This window comes from Sprattus sprattus (genome assembly GCF_963457725.1).
Source record: "Sprattus sprattus genome assembly, chromosome: 4".
In the NCBI taxonomy this organism is placed as follows: Eukaryota; Metazoa; Chordata; class Actinopteri; order Clupeiformes; family Clupeidae; genus Sprattus; species Sprattus sprattus.
Window position 1 is genome coordinate 17,533,996 of NC_137923.1, and position 26,954 is coordinate 17,560,949.

The window sequence follows — 26,954 nt, forward strand, 5'->3', positions numbered from 1 at the left end:
TATTCTTTATAATCGTGTTCTTTTAAACATCTCGCTGTAGGTGATGGCGGGCAGAACAACAATATAGCAGCGCACACATTGAATCAGGTTCAGTGATTGAGCGAACGTGAACCAATATATCTATCTCCACCTCGCTGAAGCTTCATTTTCTCTTCCTAAATAAATACCACGGAAAATGCGCAAAAACACTGTGCGTTAATGTGCGAACGCAGTTTAAGCAGCGGTCGCAATGTTAGTAAATCAGGCCCTATATAGGGCGGAGTAAACACAGTTTGCCCAGCACAGATCTGGTTTGATAAATACCACGGAAAATGTGCAAAAACACTGTGCGTTAATGTGCGATCGCAGATTAAGCAGCGGTCGCATGTTAGTAAATCAGGCCCCAAGAGTCTTGCCTTTGATACACCAAATAACAGCACAGCTAGCACTGATAAAAATCCAGCTAACTTGCTAGGAGATATTGATACTGGTGATATTTATATTAATCCTTGTGATATGTGGTGCTGTCATTATGTAGAAGCTGTTTCTGAAGGTTTCGTTCCATAAAACTATATATTTTCAGACCATAAAAGTATGTAAAGAATAGTGTAAGAATAGTGTCCACTTGTGGAAATGATAAGTGATAGTTTATATCCTCTTCACATGACAACATTCATTTGAGGAAAAACTTTTTTAGCTACCTAAAAAAAAAAAACCTTAAGTACAGTAAAATTGATATACTGTATCTAATAGAAAAGATATTGTAAGCCCCTTGTATGATAAAGATCCCAAATCTCAAAATTGATAAATTGCTTTAATACGTGTTCACAATGTGACCTCATGCATTTGGCAGTAGACAATTTCAAATTGATAGATGCAGACAAAAAAAGCAAGAGTTTCATTTTATAAAAGTCATTTTTTAGACTTTAGCCAGCCAGCAGAGACTACTTGATTGAACACCAGTGGAGGTGAACCCTCGTCAGTGTCCTCACATGTGCTCATAAACGGAAAGAGTTTTGACCTCACGTCAATGTTACTGAATGTGTACATGTGAGCTCTAGTCCCTGCGTCATAAAAGGAGATTTCTGCCTTTTTGAAATCTATTAGCACTCCAATAGTGGCTGGCTTGGCTTTCCCTTCCCCTCTCACCAATACCTTTGTTTTGTCGGAAGCAAGAAGAACATCACTCCTTGACAAGACCAAGGTCCAGTATAGAGACCTGGGGTTAAATCTTATGGATCCTTTTTTTGCAGCTGTTTCTCCAGCCACCCCTAAGACGTAACAAGGTTTTCCAGCCACGCCGACCTCCCAGTACTGCCTGCCTTTGTCAAACCCAATGCTAGCCATGGCCCCCGTAACATGATTATACCGTTTTGGGATGTCAGGCACTTTGAGTGGGGTCTTAAGGAGTCTCATTTCTTTGTTATTATTTGACAGTTGGAGTTTTGGGTGCGCTGTGTCAGGGTTTATGGCTGGCTGAGCTGTGAATAAAAATGTGAGAGCAAAGTAAAACACGAGAACGTTTGCAAAATATGCTATTTTAACAACATGTATGGTTATATGTTACCAGGAGACATAGAATCACTGCATTCATATAGAATCATTGCAAAGGATAACACACTGAGTCATCAGTACCAATTGAGCAGTAATATTAGGGGGTTCCTCAAAGAACCAGTCATCAAACTGATTTTTCTTTTCAAATTATCACATTATTGGTGTAATATTAGCTGCCCCCACTGCAGTGCAACATGCCTAGCTAGCCAATTACAAATGGCTGTGGTCTGATTAACAGTTTAGCAGTTAAATCCCTTATCCCTTATTAGGGTGACAGTGGTACAGGAGGTCAGGAAGTTGTAGTAGTAATCGGAACATTGCTAGTTCGATTCCCTGTTGAAGTGTCCTTGAGCAAGACACTGAACCCCTAATTGCTCCTGATGTGCAGTGTGCCATCAGTGTAAATGTAAAATGTGTATACATCCTTGTTAGTCCCTTTGGATCGTCTGCGTCTGCTAAATGACTAAATGTAAATGTGTCTGACCAATCAGCTTCAAGGACTGAGTTTAATACACAAATATCACTTGCAGTAATTACTCACCAACTTCTATTTCATTTTCCTGATCTTCTTTACTCTTACTTTCCAATTCTGTGTTGGGTTAAAAAAAATATCTGTTCAGTTTGATTCCATCCAATGACAATGGTATTAGTGTGATGGCAGCATGTGTAGTCAAGACAGTTTGACAAAAAGCAAAGACTCTACTACATGTGGATCGATGAGAGCTGTAAAGAAAAGACTCTACTACATGTGGATCGATGAGAGCTGTTTATCTATCTTGTTATACAGTATGTCTACTCTCAGAGCTGTCATATCGTTACTGTTTCAATTCAAACTTTCCAGCAATATTCCTTGCAATAATAGATTATTCATGAAGAGAGAACACAATCAGGAGTCAACTCATATGATTTAATGATGAATTCTGTCGACAGCCAATCCTAGCGATGCTAATTTTATCTACTTTGAGCTGTCTTCATGAGCCATTAGCCCCTTATACATGCGTCAATGTAAAGCTGTTACATCGCGTCTGCACCGATAGAAACTTGCGAACGTGTTACAATTGCCTCATGTATAAGGGGTCTGGATGTGAACTGTTCGTTTTTCCGCCGATCGTCTGAGCCTTTCGAGAGATGTGGTTTACCACGATCGTTCGGCTCAGAAAAGGGCGTGTCAAATCAGGCCGATGTGTCATGGGGGAGTCGGTGCGTGACTGGGGGAGACGGTGACAGGAGGCTAGAAAGTTAGAGGCTAGAAAGTTCTTGCCTGTTCTTGAAAGGAGACTGATCCAATAGGCTAGTAGGCCTACAATTTTTTATCAGTAATAAAAGGCAATTTGGTACACCATTTTAATATGGTAATATAGCCTACTGTTTTTTGCAAAATGAAAGAAAGCATATTAAGGAAACGCCGACTCAGCCTATTCATTCCGAAATTTCACCACATTGTAGGCTATATACTGTAACAACCCCAACACTTGCCTGCTTCCCTTGCAAATCAAAGTTCTCCGACTATTTTTCTTACCTTCTTTCTTAGCTGTAAAAGAAGTTTAGAGCTAGAAGTTTAACTTGTTCTGAACATCTCGCGCTGCCAATGGCCAATGTCACTTCTGAGTCAAATCACTCCATCATCTCTTTGAAATTCCTTATTCCACGAGTGGTAGGCTACAATGACTGGCTGTTTTAAAATATAACTAATAGCCTAACGAAACAAAATAACCCAGGCAGTTTCATCTTCGAGACGTTAAGGCTTCTTCCAATACTGACAGCTGACTCATAGCTTGCAGGTTTGTCACCGTTGTCCCTCCCTGTATCTGCTCCAGCCGCACCATTTTACTTGCAATGTGAATCATTTAATTTAAATATGCTTATTGCCATTTGTTGCACCTTAATCATTTTCTACAAACATGATATGCTTTGTATGATGTAGTAGACTGAGACTCTATTCACTACTGCACAAAAACTAGACACGTTTGCAAAACTAGACGTTTGCAATGAAGTAGGTAAAACAACTTTCGCCAATATCTCCGTAAGGGAGATGGGTTGTGTGCTTCCTGGGATCAAAGAAGACGTTAGTATTCATGTGCAAACTAAAAATCACGTCTCAGGATTGCTGCGCATGCAAGTTATTTCGGGTGTCTCAACTGTAACTAATACCACTGTCAAATAATTATGAGTTCAGTAAAAGACGGAGCAAACACAGTTTTCTACCGTTGTTGAAACACATCCACGCGTAGGCTCGTTTCCTTTCCATCTGGGAGTGGTTATTCAAAGAAAATATTAAGAACTATATGCTGATAGAAAGAAGGGAACTTTAAGCCACTACACTGCCTGTGCACGATGCGGATCCATGTTGATGTTGTTAGTAAACAAACCAGGTGGGAGCACATCTCCGTGGTCTTTGCGCATGCCCGAGGCAATGTAAACGCTTCACATTTTGCACATGTAAACACGTAACGACAAGAGCCGTTTCCTTTGAAAATGTTCACACCTACACGCGAATACGATACGATAAACTGTTCTGATCACATTGGCACATGCATTAGGGCCTATTGTCTTGGTCTAGAATGGCTCGAACACACTCAACATGCTAACCGTTCCTTTCTACAAACTGTTAAAACTATTACTGTTGTGTAACTTGAAGATTGATGATGTAAATGAAAAAAGAGAATACAACACATATAACTTATATCGATCTCTTTCTATCTCTACAAGTAAGGAAATACAGTATGATCGTCTTATCAACGGTCATGCTTTCGGCACTAATGTAGCTTACCTGCAACTTTGTCCTTAAGCTTCTGGTTCTCTTGTTCTTTTCTGTTCAGGGAATCCTGAAGGTTGTTTTTCTCATTCTCCAAAGCTGTAACACAGAGACAATAAAGTTGACTTGAGTTGCTCTGTTGGTCAGAGGAGAGATGTGTTAAGAAACTCTTAAATTTCATGTCCACGATTTTGGCGAAAGGTTGTTGATATTTGATCTGCACATGAGCGTCACACTTATTGAATATGTCCTGATTGCATAGTCAGAAACACCATACCCCTGGCAGGTACTACCAAGCCAGGCAGTTTTCAGGTTAGAGGCCAGTCTAAAAGTAACATCTCCCATCTCCCATTGGCAGTGGGATGATAGGATGAAGATTTGGCCGATGTATTTGTCATACATATGAATGGTGTTTCTGCCTATGGACATATTCAATAAGTGTGGAGCTCATGTGCATATTCAAATTAATTTCAAAAGAAACTTGTAATACAAAAAAATGTTACTTTTCATGGGTACTTTCATTGTGTAAAGTTTCATTTTGATAGGAGTAAAGGAAAAAATTTAAATTTTGAGGCATATTTTTACCATGCATTAAAATTTTGAGGCATATTTTTACCATGCATTATTAGCACACATCTCAGATTGATGAGAACATATTTCCTCAACTTGGATTTCTTAGGACTTTTAGGGCCTGATTTACTAACAGGATTGCGCCCATTTTCTGGCGTAAAATAGCGGTCGTAACGAAAAACGGTATTTACTAAGCTGGCGCAGCGCATATTAACGCTTTGAGGGTGTGTACCTGCAAACAGGTGGGATGGTTCGGAAACGTGGGTGGTAACGTAGGCGTGTAGCGCTATTTAATGGGAGGAGTGCGCCTAATGATGAACTGCGTGGTATTTACTAAACTGCCAGGCGAGCGCACATCTCTGATTTGCAGGCTAATTCTCCGCCTCATAAAAGCACGTCTTAACCCAGCGCATTTCCACTGAGTCTGAAAACGTTGATATGGCAGCAGCAAGGCAAAGACATAGACAGAGACAGCGAACAGAAATATTTGTTTCAACTCGTATAATTCATATATTCATATATATGAAATTAAACTTTCCGAACGTAATTGGAGAAATTGATCGCACCCACATGCAAACAGTCCCACCTTCAATCCGCGAACACGTTTACCGAAACAGAAAGCACACATATTCAATGAATGTCCAGGTCATATGTGATGCCAACATGACCATTACTTACGTGGAAGTGGTCTGTCCATGACAGTTTTATCTTTCGGAATAGTGCCATTTATCCATGATTGAGCAACGGTGATTTTGGAGAGGCCTGTCTACTTGGTAAATGTATTTGTTTCAGTGGGGATATATTGTAGTGAACCCATGTCCCTTGTAGAACGTATTAATCTCGCCATGTACACATATATATTGTTATAATAGACAGTTTATGCATTAATGCCACCAATAGCATATTATTTATAATCGTGTTCTTTTAAACATCTCGCTGTAGATGATGGCGGGCAAAACAACAATATAACCCATTGAATCAGGTTCAGTGATTGAGCGAACGTGAACCAATATATCTATCTCGCTATCTATTCGCTATCTATTCGCTGAACCTTATTTTTTTCTTCCTCGAATCTCCATGGTGGCAGTAACTTGCTGGCAAGTTCTCCAGTCTTTTAACGGTGCGCTAAATAATGATTGCCCAGCGCGTATCTGGCTTGATAAATATCACGGAAAATGCGGGGAATCACCGTGCGTTAATGTGCGCCTGGCAAAGATGCGTTCGCAAATCAATCTTAGTAAATCAGGCTCTTTAAAGGGCGGAGTAAGCACAGTTTGCCCAGCGCAGATCTGGCTTGATAAATACCAAGTAAAATGCGCAAAAACACCGTGCGTTAATTTGCGAACGCAGATTAAGAAGCGCTCGCATATTAGTAAATCAGGCCCTTAGTATGTTGTTCTGGACACCTCATAGAAATGATCTATGCTGAAAAAAATTCTATTACAATTAGTCTGTCAACGCTATTTTGCCTGGACTACAGGAGGGAAGTGTTCTTGTGCTGCTTGTGTGGATAGTGCAAATAGAAAGTATTCTATATCCCTCCCAGGGGCAGAGATCCCATTTCATTGCAGGTGGGGACAATACATGGGAACATTTCAGAGAGTAATTCCGGGGGGGGGGACATGAAAAAAATTGCTGTCACGAGAGATAGCATAACTTAGCTGCTAAATACCGAATTCTCTAATAACAGTGACAAACAGAAATTTGACGTCAGTTTTAAATTCCTAACACAAAATATCTACTCACAGACAAATAATGTTGAAAGTTCAAACGCAAACCAAGGCCAAACCAAGGCTCTTCAAGGAGGAATTCAGCTGATTGCAAATTTACGTCTTCTCTAGTGCCCTGCGCAGCCGTGTGAAGTTCATGAGCCGTCCATTGAGTTAAAACTAATAAAATCAAAAACACATTCCCGTGATAATCTCCAAGATCTCCACTGGTTGAGAAGTAGTAGTCCAACATATATATTTAGCACTTGTTGTCTCTCTACATCACCTATGGTGTGATAAACTCACTCTCATTAATCCAGCCTACTGATTTTTGCTTAGCCTCCTATCTTGATCTAATTCTTTTTATTCAGACTTTACATAACTTTCATGACCAAAAATATAAATTGGCCAGCGATTTAATTCGTTTTTTTGTTCATAAATTAATGTAGGATGGTCGGAGCAAAGCCTCAAGGGAAATGCCTTTATCCATTGAACGTAGGGATATGACTGAGTGGCTGTCAGAGAGAGAGAGAGCAGGTGAAGCGGACCTGATGGAAACAATGAATGTAGACATATTCTCGTATTTATTATTATTTTATTTGTTTAAAACCCGCAAAGTCTGTAGAATTGAACCACAAATGTGCACATGCGTAGAACCTATTCCAGACCCTCCAGGATTTCGTGATGACGCGATCGCGCAAATTCACGCGAATTCATCGATTACCCGCAAATTCAGCGCAACGTAGCAATTTTAACACATCACCGCAATTTTCGCGCAAATTTGACAAATCATTGTCGTCTCCCACAACTTTCTCCTACCCTGCAGACACGGTGCAGACACTAGCAGAGTTCTAATCCGTTGTAAACAATGAGAATGGCTACACCAGGCATGGAAATTAAACACAGTTTTATGTGTAGGCTGAGTTATTCATAACATTTTATTCAGTCTTACTTGTGTTCCTTTTGTAATTCCAACAGGTGCACTTCGTTGTGGATAAGTAAATCCTATGTACTGTTCCCCCCTACGTGTTTAGCATAACGTAGCATAACTAGCTATGTTTCTAGATAGCAGTCTAACAGCTGTTGCCATTCCCACGAGACGAACATTTGAATGATGTCAAAGTAAAAGTCCTGTGTTCGTTTCCATAACAACAATACAAACAATATACATTCTCTGACTTAAATAAGGAGAGGGCAGAACAGCCTATTATGCTACATTTTTGTAGCACTAGTAATCTTTTGTTGGCATGGTGGTAAGGTTATTTAAAGCAGGGGTTTTCAACTGGTTTTGTCCCAGGGACCACCATTCTGAATAGAAAGTAATCTGCGGCCCATTGATGTGCCTGCGCGCTCGCGTGTGTGCGTTCGTTCGTGCATGTGTGGGGAGAGGGGAGACGTGTCAGTGTAATATCTGGGCATGGTGAAGTCCACACAGCCTGTCTATTCGTGGCGAAATGGTAGACAGCGACAGTCTCATATCATTCTCTTGCCCTGTACTTATTTTTTTTTGAAAATGCTCTCACACAGGTAGTTTGAAAGTTTGCAAAATACACCTCATTTGCAGCAAGCTCTGGAAATTCGGTCTGGCAACTTATCCAGAACTTAGCACAGGCTACCATAGACTGGATAGGTGCAAGGCTACATTCTGTCAGTGTGAATCACCTTTATATTATTTTAGACATATTTTTCTTATTTCAGACATTTTCAAGAGTAATCTGGAAATGTGTCGAAATATCAAAGCAATTTTTTTTTTTTTATTTAATTTTTTAAAATCGCGGACCCCCTGCAATACCGCCGCGAACCACCAGGGGGCCGTGGACCACCGGTTGAAAACCCCTGATTTAGAGGACCATTTCTCAACGGTTTGGTTCTTTAGAGAATGTTTGTTTATTAATCATTATTTTTCAACAAATAACACAATTATAATTACAAAGAGGGAAATAAGCAACTTTTTCACTTGTTCCCGCAATTTCATCGCAACAAACACCTAAAAACACAGCAATTTTGACCGCAACTACTGGGAAAAGCCCCCGCAAAATCAGTAATTTTCGGCCGCAACTATCACAAAAGAGGCCCGCGAAATCCTAGGGGGACAGCTTTTCAGTCTTGTTGGTATGAAATAAAACATCAAAACAGCACGGAGGTGAGGCACTCAGTACCTTTGCCTCAATGATTGGGGCGAGCGATAGCCCACCGGTCAGGTTAATACTGGCACTGCCATTGCTGTAGTGCAGGCGAGAGAGGACGAGAAACAATCTCACAACCTGACCGTGTACTGGGCAGATTGACTGGAACACGGAGCTGTAGCCCCGCCCTTTGGAAACAGCATGTGAACCGAACCACTTTGAGGAATAGGGGAAACATGATTTTTCAACACTTGAAAAGCACATTATTTTTTCGTTTATAATAAGCACCGCTTGTGTAGTCGTGCGTTTGTTTCATATTACTGTTTTTTTTTTTCAATTTTGTTGGGGGGGGGGGGGGGCAACTTTATGCGAGGGGGGGACGTGTCCCCCCCGGGATCTCCGCCCCTGATCCCTCCCTTCCAGGCTCCTGATGCAAAGTGTTAATTGGCTGGAATTACATAGGGGTCAGTCCGAGCCACTGTTTTTGTGTCTGAGTTCTTTTGAGAGCATACTCTGAACAGACAGCCAGAGGACCGTGAGGAGCAATTCACTGAATTTGACAAAAAGTGTATTGGATTAGAATCATAGACTGTGCCTTTAAGTCTCAAGACCATGTAACAACAAAACCAAAGCGAGTGTGGAGAGGACCATGAGGTTTCTGAGGATAGTGCTTTCAATATGCTGAATATTGATTCAGTGAATATGCATCACGTCACATTAGCATCTTCTTCCTGCTGTTTTTGGAACTAACCCTTCTTTTATCATTTGTTGGCTTGCGACTCGTTTCCGAATGTTCTAATGTTTAGAATAAATGACTTCCTCATCCCTGAGTAAGCATGAGACTGTAATAATGAAAAACAGCCTTAAAGCTCACTCTGGCATCATCAGTACAGGAGGCTCACCTTCATTCGCCTCTTTGAGAGCAGCACATTCTTTAGCCTCGCCGACACCACTCATCAGCTCTACACAAAAGCATATTAAGAAAATATACTACAGGAAAGTAAATGTATGGTACTGAAGTCAATAGATATTATTACAAGCTGTATTCCACTAGGAGATGCCTCATGGGCAGCTAGAGTAAATTATATCTCAATTTACATAATGGGCCACCCATCACTTTTACCTGCAAAAATAAGATGGAAGTGTATTTAGGAAATTTAAAAGGTTACTGATTATTTCTGGCATTTGGTCATAGCACGTGAGAAGAGTAAGCACTTCACATTGTTTACCTTTATTTGCAGATTTTAGTTTAGTATTCTCTTGTTCTTTCTCTTGAACTTGTCTCTTGAGGTCTGGAAAGATAATCAGTTTTTCCATCAGTTCAGTACAAACCATCTATTTTAAAGTATAAACTGAAGAAATTAAAACATTACCAGAAATGTCATCAGCTGCCCTCTGCTTTAGGTCTTTAGCTTCATTTAGTATGGCATTCATTTGATCTTGCATTTCAATAGCCTTTGCAACTGAACAGACAACCCCCCAAAAAAGTACATTATTTCATTTTAATCACTGCAAAGTACTAATGCTGTTTGGCATGCTGTTGATGGAAGGACAATCTTACTGTGCGCTCCATTCTTCTTGTCCAGACTCTCCAGTGTCTGACTACTGGCTTTAAGATCCTCCTCTTTCTCCTTGAGACGCTTTTCCAAATCTTACATCAGCAAAAAGTTTACAGCAACCGTTAAAGTCAACCCTTAATCAACCTACGATGTGTTGTGAGAATGTTTCCACTCCCAGTTGAAACAGTTTTCACTATGAAATAGTTTTGCTATGTATGACTGAAATTATTCATCACCTTCAATATCTCTCTCAGAGGACTCCCTTAGGCGCTTTAATTTGGCCTTCAAGTCTCTGGCTTCTCTCTCCAATGTGGCAATCTCTTCCACTGAAAACAGAAAAGATATTAGAATCAAATGTATTTTAATTCTAAGAATAGAATTGCTTTGTCATTGGAATAATTTGAAACAATCTGTGTTCTACTTACTTCTTACACCATTTTTACAGTCCTGTACTTTTAACTCATTGATCTCCTGCCTCTTCCTCTCCAGTTCTGCCTCTACTTCTGCACGTTGATTCACATGAACACATGGAACTCATGTTATGTTAATGTGATATAGCATTCTTTACTGATATCAAACGTGCTTGGAACAACCTTTTAAATGTGCATCTGTTCATGATGAAAATATGCACCAACCAGCAATCTTCTGGGAAGAACCCTGTTTGACCTTGGATAGTCTGCTCTTAAGTTGGGTGATCTCATCCTGCTGTTCAATCACCCTGATCACTAAAGCAGAGAAAACGCAATGTACTGAAATAGAGTATGACTTCTAATGTTGTACTAGCCAAAACAAATAAAGTTTACCAGAGATTCCTCAGGAAGCTATTTTAACAAATATTGAAAAGCAAACACATTGTTTATAAAAACTATCAAATAATTTGCATATTATTAAGATTACAATTTTTCTCAGTCGTTTTGGTACATTACTCGGATCAGAAATACAAATTTCAAAACTCCATATCATTTAGTAGTCACTTGAGCACATCATAACAGCAATTTTGAATTCTTTTGAACATTTTGCAAATGCTTTTGCACATTCATGCAAAAGGGTATGAACTACTGTCTGCAGTTAGTTTAGGCATCTATTAATTGAGTAAGTCATGACATGTAATTGGGTATAAAAGGTTATAATTATGTGTCAACCATATTCATCAGTACAGCATTACAATGGGAGGGGCTTTGTAAGAAGCGTCATGCCAAATAGTGTACCGTATGTGGTTATTTAGGTCTGTGTTTCAACTCCAGTTCTATTCTGAATGAAGGTGAAATGTCTATGAGCTTGATTGGATAACATTACTTGGTCCTCAAAGAATTTATGTGGCTAAGAAGATTGTACCATTGTTTCTTAACAGACTTAATTTGTTGCTACTACCTCAGTCTCTTAAGTGATTTTCTGCATTCTGCTACAATATCCTTAAATCGTTGTCAGTGACGAATTTGCTAGAAAATAATATTCAGTTAGTTGAAGACATGCAATAGTTTGGAAATACACTTCTGGGACATAATTTTATATTGTCAACATGACGTATTTTCATTGTCTTGGTTATAAACCATGACAAAAGCACTTACTTTTTGATTTTTGAGACATAAACTTAGCATTTTTAGCAAGTTATGGGCTTTTGCAGATAATCCATTGTGTGGTTCTGTTTGTTCAAATAGTTTTGAGAAAAGCCGTTACTGTTAATGAAATGAGCTGTAAATGTACTGCACTTACTGAAAATGTTAAGGATGATCCGAAAATGTACCAAAGTGACTTAAAAAACTGTAATTACTCAGCACCTAAACTCTCTTATAATCTTAAACCAACATCTGCTGATGATTTTGGAGGGCGTTACTGAGGTGGTCGAACATGATGCCTCGTCAGAGTGACATGACCATTGAGTCAGATCTGGGGCAGCTGCTGTTATGTGGTCACAGTACAGACCACAGACTGCTAAAGGCTTCCGCACTTACAGCCTCTAGGCCTAGTTAAAGGGTCAGCTTGCATTCCTCAACTTACCGGCTTTAATTCTCTCAGCCTCTTTGCCACTCAGTGCGGCAATCTTTTCATCCAGCTCCATCTCCAGATCTGTTAGAAGGTTAAAAAGACAGCAATCATCTTAATATGAAGTAAACACAGACATGTTTTTAGATTAACCACTTTATTATGGCGTTTTTTCTTACCAGAAATGCGTTTTAAATAATCTGTGTTGTCCTCTGACGTCAGCGGAGGTCTTTCCCTTATTATGGCAATTATCTCTTTTACTAAAGAAAGGCAAATCAAATATTTACTAAAGAGAGGTGAGTCAAATGCAAAATCTCACATTATCCCATATATTTACAATATGAGATCTCCATACTGAGAAGTATCCATACAGTTACAGATGATTATTAGATGTTTTATAAAATGCTCTCAACAGTAAAAAGATTTTATAATGACTATAGTGCACAACAACAAATAATGATATCCCCAAACCTGTCCGCTATTAATTTCTACCGCCAATTAATAACACATTTTTAAGCAGCTCTTTCATACTGCATTAATTGGGTAGACTGCCCATTTAATATGATTCGGAAATAAGCTGGAAATATGGAATGGAAACATCCCCATCACAGCCCATGGGTAGCTAAAGTTTCTCAAATTTGTACTTACTGGCTCCAGAGGATGGACTTCTCTCCCCAAGATCTTTCTCTGCTGCCTCAAGTTCTTTCATCTTTTCCGACAGTTTTCTCCTCAGGTCTAAAGTACAGTTGTATATGTCAATGTCCCGACCAGAACAACTTATATAATTATTTAAAGTTATCCCCAGCACATTTTGAGAGAGGACTTCCCTGAACTCTCACCTGTCTTGTCTCCAGACTCACGAGCTATGTCCCTCTTCAGCTTCTCAATTTCACTGTTCAAAATGTTGATCTTGAGAACTGAGAAAAATGATTACACAAACACAAGAAGTTGCTTATCTTATGATTCTAAAGGCAATGCAGGTACAAGATTCAATATTGGATTTTTGTCATATAACATACTTATTTTAGGGACGCCTTCAATTTGTCTCATGTCTTCCTCAAACTTTGTCTTCAGATCTGCATGACAAAGGGTTTATTACACACAACTAAGCAGCTTGCTTAGCATAAAACAGAGCAAGAGCAAGTCAAATACAACTTTGTCTGTCTGTCTGTAGCAAGTAAGGCCATGTCACCTGTGTATTGTTCTCTGAGAGAAGCGCAACTGTCCTCTACTTCCATCTTACTCTTCTCCAAGGCTGAGAGAAGTAGGGAATAAAGGATGAAACACATATTATGTTATTTAAATGTCCAGTCAGTGGAAGCTCGTGCTCAAACCGAAACTTGACAGGGCTATACAATTCTAAATCTATGGAGAGGTGGGCTATGGTTCATTTGGTTCATTGTTTTTAATGACTTACATCAGGAATAAGTGACAACATAGTGAGCCATTATCCAAAATTATTACAGTTTTTCACTGTTGCTAAAACCCGTTTTTCAAAACAGTAACGTCTTTCTCAAAACTGCACACAGAAAATTGAAAACCTCACACACAAAATGCTAAACCTGACACTCCCTTTGCAAGATGACTCTTTGCTATCAAATCTCTTAACTGTTCACAAAATGGAACTCGTGTTTTCATTTGGTACACACAGCCATATTTTCAAAACACACACACATACATTCATTTAGTACACACAACTAAGCATTAGCTGCACACTACCAAGCATTTACAGCACACAGAAGTGCAAAATTGAAAACACAATCATCGAAACACACCATATGAATGACAATGACTCATTGAGCCCTTTCTCCTTTTGTAAAATGTATCAGTGTAGGCCTACATTTTTCATAGTCAAACATAAAACAGCAATACCGTTGTTCTCACAAACCATATTTACAATTTCAGTCTCCTGTTCCACCAGATTGTATTGACATAAAATTGTATACAAAATGCTTATAGTTTTTCTCATTTTTTGAAAGCATGCCTCGTTCTCAAAACTCTAAACACAAATCCCAAAGCAACTAACTGAAAATGCAAAACCCTTTATATCTCCTGGAAAATGCTACTTTGCTTTCAAAAAATATTGAAAGTGTGTTTTCTTCCTCCACAGTGTGGTTTTCTTTCAGTCCTGCAAAATACAAATAATGTGAGCACACTACGTATATTACTGTATATATTGATATGCAGTATTACAGTACACAAGGCAAACAGATTTCGTACTTGTTCTCCATCCTGAAGGTTCTAATGAAAAACCATGAAAACATGGTCTACCACAGCGGCCCAAATCTCATTAGAGATGACAATTCTCCTTCTTCTTTCTCCTGATCCTCCTCCTTCTTCACCTTGTCCTCATTCTCTTCCTCCTCCTTGTCCTCCTCTTCCTTCTCTCTGTCCTCCTACTCTTCAACCTCCTACTCCTCCTCCGTCTTGTCCTCCTCTTCCTCCTCCTCTCACTCTTACCCCTCTCCTTCTCTGGTTGTCGATCTTTTCAAAGTTTTCAATAGTTTATCAAACAAAACAGAGGCTCAAGACACTTTTATGGTGCAGTCCTCACTGCAAATTGGTAAAAAGACCTGAAAGTTTAGAGATTTGACTATTTGTGGCTTGCAGGTTGATGCTTTGAGATTTTACTTGAAAATTGTGTGCAACAACAGAACTTTGTGTACACTGTTTTGACAACAACGTGATGTGTAATTGACATCAGTGTGTTCACAAGGAAAATCAGACTCTAATGTAGATAAGGGAATCTTAAGTATTTCCCACTTGGGGCGAGCGATTGATACATGACGTGAAGGTTGTGCAGATTGTGCCGAATTTTTGCTTTTTACTTCTTAACAATAGTGAAAAACTGTAAATGGCTCCTCAGACTGAAAGTTCTCCTCAGACTGAAAGTTCTATTGATTTGAATGATTAGGTCAACATTTACACCAAATGGCCCACCTCTCCATAGATTTAGAATATCTTTATATTGACTGACTGCTACAAAAAAAATGATTGACCATTGCCATTGGCAACGGGTTTTGTGCCCCAAGTAGTCCATTCACTTTACATAACATAAATTCATTGTAACATGATGTATGACATGAATGTAATATGAACTAACTGTCTAAGATGAGGAATAATGTATAGTTCGCAGGTCAGTATCGAAAAATTAATCCCTTCAGAACGAAACAGGACTCGGCGGACTACACATGATCACGTACATAAATTTAATCCATACCAAAGTGATGAAAAAAGTTTTTCAACTGAAATGACATTATGTATAATGTATAACTGTTCATAATGGGTTGGTATGTGTGTTTGTGTGTGGCTGGGAGAGGGGAAGAGAGAGCTGTAGGCTCAAAGTATACCTGTAATTCGGCTTTTCAGTCTAGAATTCTCCTCCATCTTGTCTTGCACCTTCAGTTCTGAATGATTAAAAGCGTTCATTAAGAGGGTTCTTGTGTAGCAAAACCGGTGCTAACAAAAACACTTGTGTTGTTGTTATGCCGATACTCTAACAGATTCAAGAAGATGATCTATGTATTTGTAGATATACAGGGTTTATTTTAAGCTAACGAAAACAAAATAATTCTTAGTTACAGGTAATTATACTATAATGAAAACATAATTATGAATACTTTTGAATAATTGAATATTAATAATTTCTGCTAATACACCACCCTAAATCCTACATAGGGCCTACTATACTCTTAGATTCTACAGTATATCCTACATCCTGGTTTGATGTTACCCTTACTTTGTTCTTTGTATTGTCACAGCACTACTGTGCTTTGTGGAATGAGCAGATTCACATCATAGTAAACTTACTCTGTTTTGTATTCTCCTCTTCTGCTGTTTTCAGCAGCTCACTCTTTTCATTGAGGTCCTTCTGCACAGCTATGAGAAAGATACACGGACACAATTATTTTAGTATACAAGTTAGTGTCACATAAAATCAGTCCCTCTAGGATTTTGCTATTTGTTTTTGTGATCAAAATGAGAGATGTGTTGCTGTGGTGATTTTGAAATATTTGTAACTCTAAACCCGATATCATTTCAATATTTCATATCATTTTGTTTTTGAGTGTTCTTATGTCTTGATTCAATGCAATGGAGACATCAGAACAGATGTGTTATTAGATTTCACAAAATTTCTACTCACTCAAATTTCCCTTCAATAGGTCTATGCATTAATTTAGAAAAAGGCTTTGTCTGATACCGAGTTAATTTCACTGTGTCTTCAATCCATTACACACCTGCCACCAAACGAGTGGGACATTAACCAGCTGACACAGACGGCATAACCTTATACCACCAGGAAGTCAGAAGATGCCGAAATAAGTTGCTATTTAACATCAAGGCTTATTTTTTGTAATTGTATTTGCAATTTATGAGGTAAAAAGGAAAATATGCAGCATTGCAAAAAATACAGTAAATTGCTGATTTTGCATTGAATTCGCAAATTGCGAAATCACAAAAAAACTGAAGGGGCTGTCTAAAGCCAGATGCCACTGCTACTAATGTGAAAAGCACCAGCAGTTCAAACAAGCAAAAAAAAAAAACGTATTTTCTGACTTCACCTACAGTCTTATTTTTTAAATTCTATTTATGCATGTGTGACGTTCAAAATAGCATCAAGTGATGTGACAGTTTAAATAAATGTGGTAACATGAATGTGGCTTTTTTGTCTGTCTGTGACGTTGGCCTCATCAATGCAGTGTTGTGCCAGACATCCCACCTCTGATTTTCTCCGAAAGACCTGAAAATTCCCCAGATTTCTCTTCTAGTTGCTTCTGAAGCCCTGAGAAGGAATGGCACATGTTATATTGCTGATTTTATTAATATAATATAATATAATATAATATAATATAATATAATATAATATAATATAATATAATATAATATAATATAATATAATATAATATAATATAATATAATATAATATAATATAATATAATATAATATAATATAATATAATAATAATAATAATATTATCTTGCCATACTTTTGTTCTGTCTCTCAAGACTCAGGATCTCCTCCTCTTTGGCTGCCAGTCGCCTCTGGATCCCTATTTCGTGCATCCACAAGAGAAATTGACCTATCAGGTATAGCTGATCTCTTCCTTACATGTCTAATACAACCTGAACAGAACAGTCTCGGAATATTGAATATTAAGGCAGGGAATCAGGCTTGCGGAGAAGTTTGTTGTTGACTTTTGTGTTGTAGAAGAGGGATATTTTTCCATGTTGTTGTCTAAAAAGGCTCTGAACTACTACATTTGTCCATGACTTAACATATAAATATAACCTTATATACAGTGGCATGCAGTGAGATGTTCCATGTGCCATTAGCTGCAACACAAGCCCAAAGCATGATCAATCCACCCCCATACTTAATGTGTTCTTCTAATGAATTTCTGCACCCTTTTTTCTCCAAAAATAATCCACAAAACTCTCTCTCAAAAAAAAAAGCCCTTGGAAACTTGACTTAGCTCCTGGCATTAGGGTGCCCAAACTTTAGCATGGTGCCCCTTTCCTTTTCTTACTCTGAATGTTTCAACTTTCTTTCTTTTCTTCTACTTTATGCCATTTGGAGATCGGTTCATCTTCAACTCAATTAACTAGTGACAGTAGAAGACATTTTGACAAGGGATGCCCTTTTGCATGCACAATGGTCTCTCTTAACAGGCTTATAGTACATAGCTAATATTACATATTACATACCATCAAGTAGGTTGTCTGCGTCCATCTGCCCGGAGCAAACTGCATTCTGTGCCTCCCCTAGTTGGAGCTGTTGTGTGATCACCTTCAGAACTGAAAGAATCAAACCTGGCCCATCATTTTCTGATCACATTTTCGTCAGATTCAAATTGTTCTTTCATTTGGAATCAATACTTAAAAAACTCACTGAGATCATAGTCAGTGCCGTGGTTGTCCTGGAGATCTTTGATCCTGTCCTTCAACAGGTCTTTCTTTTCCCTTATAGCCTTTTCTAACTCTGATGAGGACGGTGCACAAAATTAAGAATTTATATATATGTATGTATTTTATTATGTTATGTTATTCATTCTTTTGAGCCAATATAACCATGTTATAAAGTTTCCATGTATGTAAATATGTTAAATACATTTGATTACGGTATAAGGGTGGTGGGGTACCTTTAATCTGGGCAGCTTTGTCCTTCCTCTGAGCCTCTATCTTACCCTCTAACACCGTCACTTCTCTCTGAAGTTGAACAATCTCTGCAGCTTTTAAAGACAAAGACAGAAACCTTCAGTCTTGATGATTGAGGCTTATGTCGCATAATGCCACTTTTACAAGCTGTATTACAAGTTTCTTATGGATAGCATGAGAGTCCTCAGATGGGCAGTATTGTGTGGGGCTTTTTTGTGTGAAATACAGCAAGTCCACATCCAAATGTAGCTGCCGGCTGTGATATGCTGCTCCTCTACTTACATGCGGAGGAATCAGAGGATTCACGCAGGTGTTTCAGTTCACTGTTTTTCTCTCTCAGCTGTTTTTCCAGTTCTGTGTTACACACACAGACACACACACACACACACACACACACACACACACACACACACAAGCATGCGTGCGCACAGACACACACACACACAGACACACACACACAAACACACACAAACACACACACTCACACACAAGCATGCGTACGCACACACACAGACACATAAATCAAATATGTTTTAGAAAGGAAGACAAAAAACACACAGTGATGTATTGTGTGCATTTCTCACTTTTTTCTTACAAAGTGGATATTTCATTGTTTAACATGGAGGACCGAGAATTAAGAGAATGTTGCACAACCAGAACTCAGTTGCCATGGAGAAATGGTGAAAATGGAGCCATTAGCAGGGATAACCAGCAAGCAAACTCACCAGCAAGTTTGGTCTTAGACTGACCCATCAAAGTCTGTATCTTCATGTACATTTTCAGAATATCATCTTGTGAAGCAAAGATTTCTGGAACTAAGGCAAAAGTAAACTTCACACTTGAGCCGCTTTATTACAGTTATCATTTCTGACATCACCACATTTGAGAAAAGCATCTGGAACTTGGAATTTGGAATGTGGAATCAGACAGACAGATTTCATGGATTTAGAGCTGCTCTGAAACATGGGCATCTTATCAAACTGAACAAGAAGGATAATGTTTTTATCCCATCGGTTTTACTGTTCTGTTCTCACTCACTCAGTACAGAGCTGCCATCACTGTCACCACTGTTCTTCAGCTCTTTCTGCTTCTTCTCCAGTTGTCTCTTCAGCTCTGTTCACAAAACAACAGGAACAATAAGAAAAATGTGCCATATGCCAACATAACACACTTGATTTTCTGAGGGGAATATCAATAACCTTACAAATCATGGATAGCAACAGAAGTTTTCATCAGTAAGACCCTAAATACTTCTTCAGACATCTGAGTGCAGTAGCACATACCAGCTATTTGTTCTGGTACGTCTTCATCAGTCCCTCTGCTCTCCAGCTCACGAATCTTCTCCTGCAGACTGACCACTTTTATAACTGCAGAAAAGAAGAAAAAATCAAGTAAACAAGCAAACAGAGTTACAATTCCATACAACCATTACAAACTGGCAGTCAAAAATGGCTGCCGCTATGACACAAACTATTATTTGTTCATGATATGTGTGAACATATTTCTCCCGTTCTGCTGACTTAAAATCCTAATATATGACACAAGCCATGTATAGGGAGAAGATTGAGGGCCACTTCACCAACGGAGACCCAACACAAGTGTGGCAAGGCATACAACAGATCACCAACTACAGGGGAAGCCGCAACCCACCGACAAACATCAATGTCTCCTTAGAAGAGGAGCTCAACCACTTCTATGCCCGCTTCGAGACATCTGTGCTAAAGAATGGAGCTGCTCTCCCACCTGCTGGCACAGACCACACAGCCATGGTAACAGCAGAGGAGGTAAGACTCATCCTCAGGTCTGTGAACACACGGAAGGCAGAGGGACCAGATGGCATTCCAGGAAGAGTGCTCAAAGAATGCGCATACCAGCTCGCAGATGTCTTTACGGACATTTTTAATATGTCTTTAGCCAAAGCGGTCGTTCCAACCTGTTTTAAAACAGCAACTATTATACCTGTGCCCAAGCAAAGTAACATCAGCACCTTAAATGACTATAGACCTGTGGCGCTCACTCCCATCATCGCTCCCTGGACCAGCATCAGTATGCTTACAGGGAAAACAGGTCCACTGAGGACGCTATCGTCACAGCCCTCCATTCAACGCTGACACACCTGGACAAGAAGGAGACATATGTGAGATTACTCTTCCAAGATTACAGCTCGGCTTTTAATACCATCGTCCCCAACCGGCTGATCACCAAACTCCTTGATCTGGGCCTCAGCTACAGCCTGTGTATGTGGATTAAGGATTTCCTAACAGATCGCCCGCAGACAGTGAGACTGGGTCCTCACCAATCCTTGAGCCTGTCCCTCAGCACTGGAGCTCCACAAGACTGTGTATTGAGTCCCCTGCTCTACTCCGTCTACACACATGACTGCACCAACACCCATCCTTCAAATACTGTAATCAAATTTGCAGATGACACCACTGTGGTAGGACAAATCACCCATGAAAATGAAAGTGACTACAGAGACGAAGTTGACAGACTGACAAAATGGTGTCACGAAATCAACCTGACCCTGAGTGTAAGAAAGACAAAAGAAATCATAGTCGACTTCAGACGGCAAAAGGCGAACCCTCAACCCCTCACCATCAATGGTGAGGAAGTAGAGAGGACCTCCTACTTTAAGTTCCTGGGGGTTATGCTCTCAGAGGACCTGATATGGGTGATGAACACAACTGCCACAGTTAAGAAAGCACAACAGCGGCTTTACTTCTTGCGGATATTGAAGAAAAACAACCTGTCTCCCGAGCTGCTTAAGTCTTTTTACCACTGTTGCATTGAAAGTGTGATCACATACTGTATCACTGCGTGGTACGTCAACTGCACAGACAAGGATAGGAAACCCCTCAGTCGGGTCATCAGATCTGCTGAGAGAGTAGTTGGACTTCCACTGCCTCCCCTGGACGACATCTTAAGGACGCGCTGCCTCCGCTGAGCATGTGGAATTTTGAAGGATGAGACTCACCCCGCAAACCATCTCTTCACCCTGCTACCGGACCACTACAGCCCGCACTTCCAGACTGCAGAACAGTTTCATCCCCAGGGCCATCACAGAACTTAATAATCACACTACCCTCCTACCCTCCACCCAGCACAACTGCACTTTTTTTAGTGGTTGCACAAACTAATTTCGTTGTGTATCTAATGCACAATGACAAATAAAGTCTATTCTATTCTAGTCCCTCTATTTGTTTAATGTTTGCTTAAACTAATAGCTTCATTGCATTTCTCTTACCCACACAAATGTTTCTCCACTTACAAATGCGTTTCCTCAAAGTCAATGACCATATACAGTCAAAATGTATTTGAAGATGATAGCAATAACAGTTTCCTGTAAAACCAACCTCAAAAAGTGGCACATTTGTGCATGAAGGTTGCTCAGTAACCCTTTGGGGCAGGTACCCCCTGGTGTGTGTGTGTGTTTGTAGTTACCCAGGTCAGAGGAACCTCCTGGTGTGTGTGTGTTTGTAGTTACCCAGGTCAGAGGAACCTCCTGAGGCTATCAGCTCCTGCTCCGCGAGACTCAGCTCCTTCTTCTTCTCCTCCAACTGCTTTTTCAACTCTGGGAAATAGACATCAGTTGAAGGGCACCATTAGCCAGATTGTCTTGCTGGTGGTTTAAATAAATAAATACAATTACAAATATCTAAAATTTTACATGAGAGAGGAATAAAATACCTGCAATGCTGTCTGGGTCTTCGTTTTTGCTAACCTTTGTCGCCAGATCTTTGTATTCAACATACTTTGAGAAGGCTTGAATGGCTGAATGAGGGCCAGAGCCAAGTTAGATATTCATCAGATCAATGCTGGAAATGTGAGAGCCAGTATTCTACTGAGTCTGAGCTTTCACATTACAATTTAAGAAAGATATTATAGCATATAGAGAATCAGAAATCAGAATAAGAAATACATTTATTGACAGTAGGTTTCCACATCAAATGTCCCAAAGGGGGACAAGACAATGACATTTGATCACAAAAGAAGCATACATATAAACTATAAAAATCTGAATACATATTTACAAATTTACCTAGCATATGCTAAATATATACTGTATGTATATAAATATAACTGTAAAGAGGAGTGATAAGAATCTTATTGCGTCAGTACAGCATATTGAATAGCTGAGGGGGCTGGGGTGAAACAGGAGTCTGTGTGTGTTACTGATGAAACACTCACTTAACTTGGAGATCTTGACTGTCCTGGAGCCCATCTGATCAATCCAACCAGTCAATTTCAACTGCATTTCTGTCAGATAAAAAACAAAACATCAAACTGATTGACTGAACACCACAAATACCTGATGATCTGCTTGATTTAAGTCAATTTCCTCTACAAAACCCATATTTCAACCTTGTTCAATCAGTTTTATCTTTTCACATTTGGATGATGGATTGTGGATGATTATGCTGATGGTACTCACCGGCTATTCGAAGGGCTGTCTCATAACCAGTTTGCCTGTTTTTCACAATCTCCTCCCTGAGCTTCTTGTTGATATCAAAGTTTGCCTTCTCTGAAAATTAGAGACATGACCGCACATGTTTGCTCACTATGCAGACCACTATGCTCCGGTACTCAGAGTAGTTAGATGGATGGCACATACCCAGTTCATTATTTTGAGCTTTCTTCTCTTCCAGAAGAGCTTTTATGTTATTCACCTCTGCTTCAAAACCTTACAACACAACAAGGATTTTCTTACAGCTTCAATCAGAACATGCTTGGTTATTGAACTGTACTTGGATAGTTTTTTATATGAATTGTGTCAGACAGCAGAATGTAGTACATTCAACACAATACAGTGCATACTCACCTACACATGCATGAATGAATGTAGTCTGCATACAAATAAAAGAAAATAAATGGTGAAATGTTTTTTTTTCTGAGAGGATTATATGTCAAACAAAGGTTTAACTCAGTTTAATTTTCAAACGGTTAACTAGTGTAACCGGTTTAACTGTGATGATGAAAACACACATGCATTAAAGACATTTCAACAGAAAGATTTTGCTTACCTCTACCTCTGTGGAACCATCAGGTTGTTTCTTCAAAAACAAGATTGAAGGAGAAGAGAGAATTTTGCTGAGACGCTCACTTAACTTAACTTAATTGATGACTCAGTTAGATGAATTGGTGTTTGTAGCTTACCTCAATGGTGCCGAAGAGGTCTTTGTATTTGTCTATCAGGCTCCGCAGGACACGAATGGACCTGGGAGACTCTTCACCTGTAGGAGCTATCATCCAAAGCATCCTAATTGACTTACTTACTTATGTTCCTTAAAATATACACTTTGAATTTCATGCCGATTCTAACCCATGTCAGAAACCTAAAGTTATTCAAAGTATGTCTCCCTGCGAACTGCAGGAAAGTGGGGCTGGACATCCAACTCAGCCTACCCTATGTCAAGTCCCAAGATCTCGGGTCCCAGGAGAGCCATGTTTCCCTATTGGTGTTCCTGTAGCTCAACTAGTAGGGCAATAGTCCAGGCAAAATAGCCCATTTTTGAGCCAAAAATAGAATTAATTGTAAAATATTTTTTTGTCAGCATAGATCATTTCTATGAGGTGTCCAGAACAACATACTGAAAGTCCTAAGAAATCCTAGTTGAGGAAATATGTTTAATTCTCATTAATCTGAGATGTGTGCTAATAATGCATGGCAAAAATACACCTCAAAAATGATTTTTTTTTCTCTACTCCTATCAAAAAAAAAAATAATAATAAAATACACAATGAAAATACCCATGAAAAGTAATTATTTTAAAGTTTCTTTGAAAATGAATTGTAATATGCAAATGAGCTACACTAATCGAATATGCCCAAAATACACCCAAATAGGCTTAATTGTTTTCCTTTACTCCTACCACAATAAAACTTTACATAGTAAAAGTATAAATAACAAGTTACTTTTTTTGTATTACAAGTTTCTTTTTACATGAATTTGAATATGCACTTGAGCGTCAAACTTATTGAATATGTCCTGATTGCATAGGCAGAAACACCATACCCCTGGCAGGTACTACCAAGCCAGGCAGTTTTCAGGTTAGAGGCCAGTCTAAAAGCACATCTCCATCTCGGCAGTAGGATGATTGGATGAAGATTGGGCCGATGTATTTGTCATGCATATGAATGGTGTTTCTGCCTATGGACATATTCAAAAATACAAAAAAAATTACTTTTCATGGGTACTTCTATTGTGTCACGTTTCATTTTGATAGGAGTAAAGGAAAAAAATGAATGTTTGAGGTGTATTTTACCATGCATTATAAGCACACATCTCAGATTGATGAGAATTAAACATATCTCCTCAACTAGGATTTCTTAGGACTTTTAGTATGTTGTTCTGGACACCTCATAGAAATGATCTATGCTGAAAAAAAATATTTTACAATTAGTCTGTCGTAAAACGCTATTTTGCCTGGACTACAAGGTGCTAAGGTCATGACTTGGTTACCCAGGGACCCGATACACTGTATAAAAGCTGTATAACTGTGCAGCACTGTGAGATGCTTTCAGTAAATGTAAATGTAGTAAGACAGTGACTTGCAACGTGAAATGTCAATGTTAAAATCTCACCATGTCTGCTGTTTGCACTGTAGAGCAGGAAGGGGGAGAGGAGGAGAACCACTAGCAGCGCCTGTGTCCCACTCATGGCCTCATCTAACTTCCGTGGCAATGTGGAGCTGTAGACCAGAGCACAGAGCTTTATACCTCCCCTAGCCCAGCCTATTTCGCAACAGCACCAGCATTCAGTCCTGAGTCTGGTTGCTATGGCAGCCTTGCCATTGCTCCAATTGATGCAATATGCTGATTTTATTTTCTTAAATAGAAATGCTTCCAGACCATTGTTGTAATTATGGAATTCTGAGGGGACTACTGAAAAGATCACATTTCAATATTCAAAATATTCATACTATTTTGATTCTCAAGTACAACACAATACAAAGTTTTAATGTAAAATTTACATTACAATGTTTTATGTTAGGAACAACCGAGTAGAGTGAAGTTTATGAACAGTTGAGTTGAAAGTAACTGAGTGGTTTTGTGGGTGATCTTGAAGCGGTGTGCATTGTTCAAGCTGTCACAATTAAACATTTCCAAGAACAGTAACCAAAGAAAAGCAGAACAGCAAAACAGACAACTTCTGTAGTCATCCTCATGCAACTGTCTGTTTTGTGAGATAAGAGGATTACCTAAGTTTTACTAATGCTAATTTCCACATAGTTCCTATCATGACATCCACCAGTATCAATAGGGCTAATAGGGCAAAACAAATTGTCCTATACTATGACAAAACCATGGTGTCATATTGCTTCTGTCTTATGCGTGCATATGAAATGTTCATCAATTCAGTTGAGGCCGTCACACAGCAGACTGTGCATTAGGCACACAGCTCACAGATTCTATTAATCCTACAGTATCTGACACTTTTAAGTTAAAGGGATCTAACTATGAAGTGTGAAAGGGTGTATGTTGAATTTTTTTTGTCCGTTTTACATTCATTCATACCATCTTTATATTTGAAAGAATCGTATACATTTTCCACACGTATGCTAGCATGGTTATCCTAATTTCTGATTCTCTCCCCTCCCTTCCCTTCAGGTACCATGGGAATGGGGATGTACAGCTCATTGTTTACTTGCTTTTGTTTGTGGCTATTTTGACCACTACTGTTAGTCATACTGCAAACATAAACAAAAAATGAGCACACAGACGGCATCTTGTCTGAGCTCATCCAGGCCCTTGAGGGTGCTGCGAGGTTAACATACCTTTCCCATGTATTTCAGACCTTACCAATCTTTTCATATCAATCAACCAAGGTTTTTTACTGAAACGGTACTGAATAGGAAAGTTTCCAAAACTGTAAAGAACTATACTTTGTGATTGTGTCTACTGTACACTAAAAGCATAAGTGTATGACCGACCGCCTGTGTGCACGCAATATCGTAGATTACAGTTTTTATCCATTCCTTTGGGCAATTTCACGAAACAGAAATTACATTCTCAAAACAACACGTGCAAACCTCAAAACCACTGGGCACTTGTTCAAAACCGATTGGCATTTCTCATTCCTTTAATCAAATTGCAATTGTTCAAGTACAATTGCATACATCTTGCACACATTTCAAATGATTAATCACATCTGTGCAAATGGTTAGGTACAATTGCCTTCAGTTAGCCCAATTACCAATTGAATACATCTTGCTGGTCTAAACTGACTGTTGCTTCTCAGTCAAGTGGTTGTTCGCTGCAAAACATGTTGGCATAGTTTCCTTCTGTACATCATCACCTGCAGAATAGTTCACTCCACTGTCACAATCGTTCAGGCACATAATACCATGAAAAACATCATGGTATATACTGTAATATGGATCTCTTGGATCATCGGCTTCATTTTTTCAGGTGCAACTAGAACTTTACTAATCAAGGGGGAGTTTCTCACATCCGATCACCAATCACTCAGTAATTTTAGTTAGCTGACAGGTGCTATCCAGGAGTATAAATGCTTCCGTCAAACATCTAGGGCTTGACAAAGTTCAGTACAGTTGACAAGAATG

General features: G+C 39.1%; 1 protein-coding gene across 1 annotated transcript in view; it reads right to left on the reverse strand.

Annotated features, from left to right (window-relative positions):
• Nucleotides 1-25,048, reverse strand: part of LOC308363391 (uncharacterized protein) — a gene marked incomplete at its 5' end in the record, with an annotated part of 83,694 nt that extends 58,646 nt beyond the window's left edge. Inside the window, 32 exons of the mRNA XM_080836202.1 lie at nucleotides 1,199-1,460; nucleotides 2,075-2,122; nucleotides 4,304-4,387; nucleotides 9,596-9,655; nucleotides 9,923-9,985; nucleotides 10,067-10,156; nucleotides 10,255-10,344; nucleotides 10,489-10,578; nucleotides 10,678-10,755; nucleotides 10,888-10,977; nucleotides 12,251-12,319; nucleotides 12,415-12,495; nucleotides 12,884-12,970; nucleotides 13,075-13,152; nucleotides 13,255-13,311; nucleotides 13,428-13,490; nucleotides 15,586-15,642; nucleotides 16,046-16,114; nucleotides 16,956-17,018; nucleotides 17,223-17,285; nucleotides 17,941-18,030; nucleotides 18,125-18,214; nucleotides 18,375-18,464; nucleotides 19,116-19,205; nucleotides 19,429-19,503; nucleotides 19,674-19,757; nucleotides 21,875-21,961; nucleotides 22,078-22,161; nucleotides 22,579-22,647; nucleotides 22,823-22,912; nucleotides 23,003-23,071; nucleotides 24,973-25,048. Coding sequence (XP_080692328.1) covers nucleotides 1,199-1,460; nucleotides 2,075-2,122; nucleotides 4,304-4,387; nucleotides 9,596-9,655; nucleotides 9,923-9,985; nucleotides 10,067-10,156; nucleotides 10,255-10,344; nucleotides 10,489-10,578; nucleotides 10,678-10,755; nucleotides 10,888-10,977; nucleotides 12,251-12,319; nucleotides 12,415-12,495; nucleotides 12,884-12,970; nucleotides 13,075-13,152; nucleotides 13,255-13,311; nucleotides 13,428-13,490; nucleotides 15,586-15,642; nucleotides 16,046-16,114; nucleotides 16,956-17,018; nucleotides 17,223-17,285; nucleotides 17,941-18,030; nucleotides 18,125-18,214; nucleotides 18,375-18,464; nucleotides 19,116-19,205; nucleotides 19,429-19,503; nucleotides 19,674-19,757; nucleotides 21,875-21,961; nucleotides 22,078-22,161; nucleotides 22,579-22,647; nucleotides 22,823-22,912; nucleotides 23,003-23,071; nucleotides 24,973-25,048 — 2,636 coding nt within the window. The remainder of the gene's footprint in view (nucleotides 1-1,198; nucleotides 1,461-2,074; nucleotides 2,123-4,303; nucleotides 4,388-9,595; nucleotides 9,656-9,922; nucleotides 9,986-10,066; nucleotides 10,157-10,254; nucleotides 10,345-10,488; nucleotides 10,579-10,677; nucleotides 10,756-10,887; nucleotides 10,978-12,250; nucleotides 12,320-12,414; nucleotides 12,496-12,883; nucleotides 12,971-13,074; nucleotides 13,153-13,254; nucleotides 13,312-13,427; nucleotides 13,491-15,585; nucleotides 15,643-16,045; nucleotides 16,115-16,955; nucleotides 17,019-17,222; nucleotides 17,286-17,940; nucleotides 18,031-18,124; nucleotides 18,215-18,374; nucleotides 18,465-19,115; nucleotides 19,206-19,428; nucleotides 19,504-19,673; nucleotides 19,758-21,874; nucleotides 21,962-22,077; nucleotides 22,162-22,578; nucleotides 22,648-22,822; nucleotides 22,913-23,002; nucleotides 23,072-24,972) is intronic.
• Nucleotides 25,049-26,954: the final 1,906 nt, after the last annotated feature.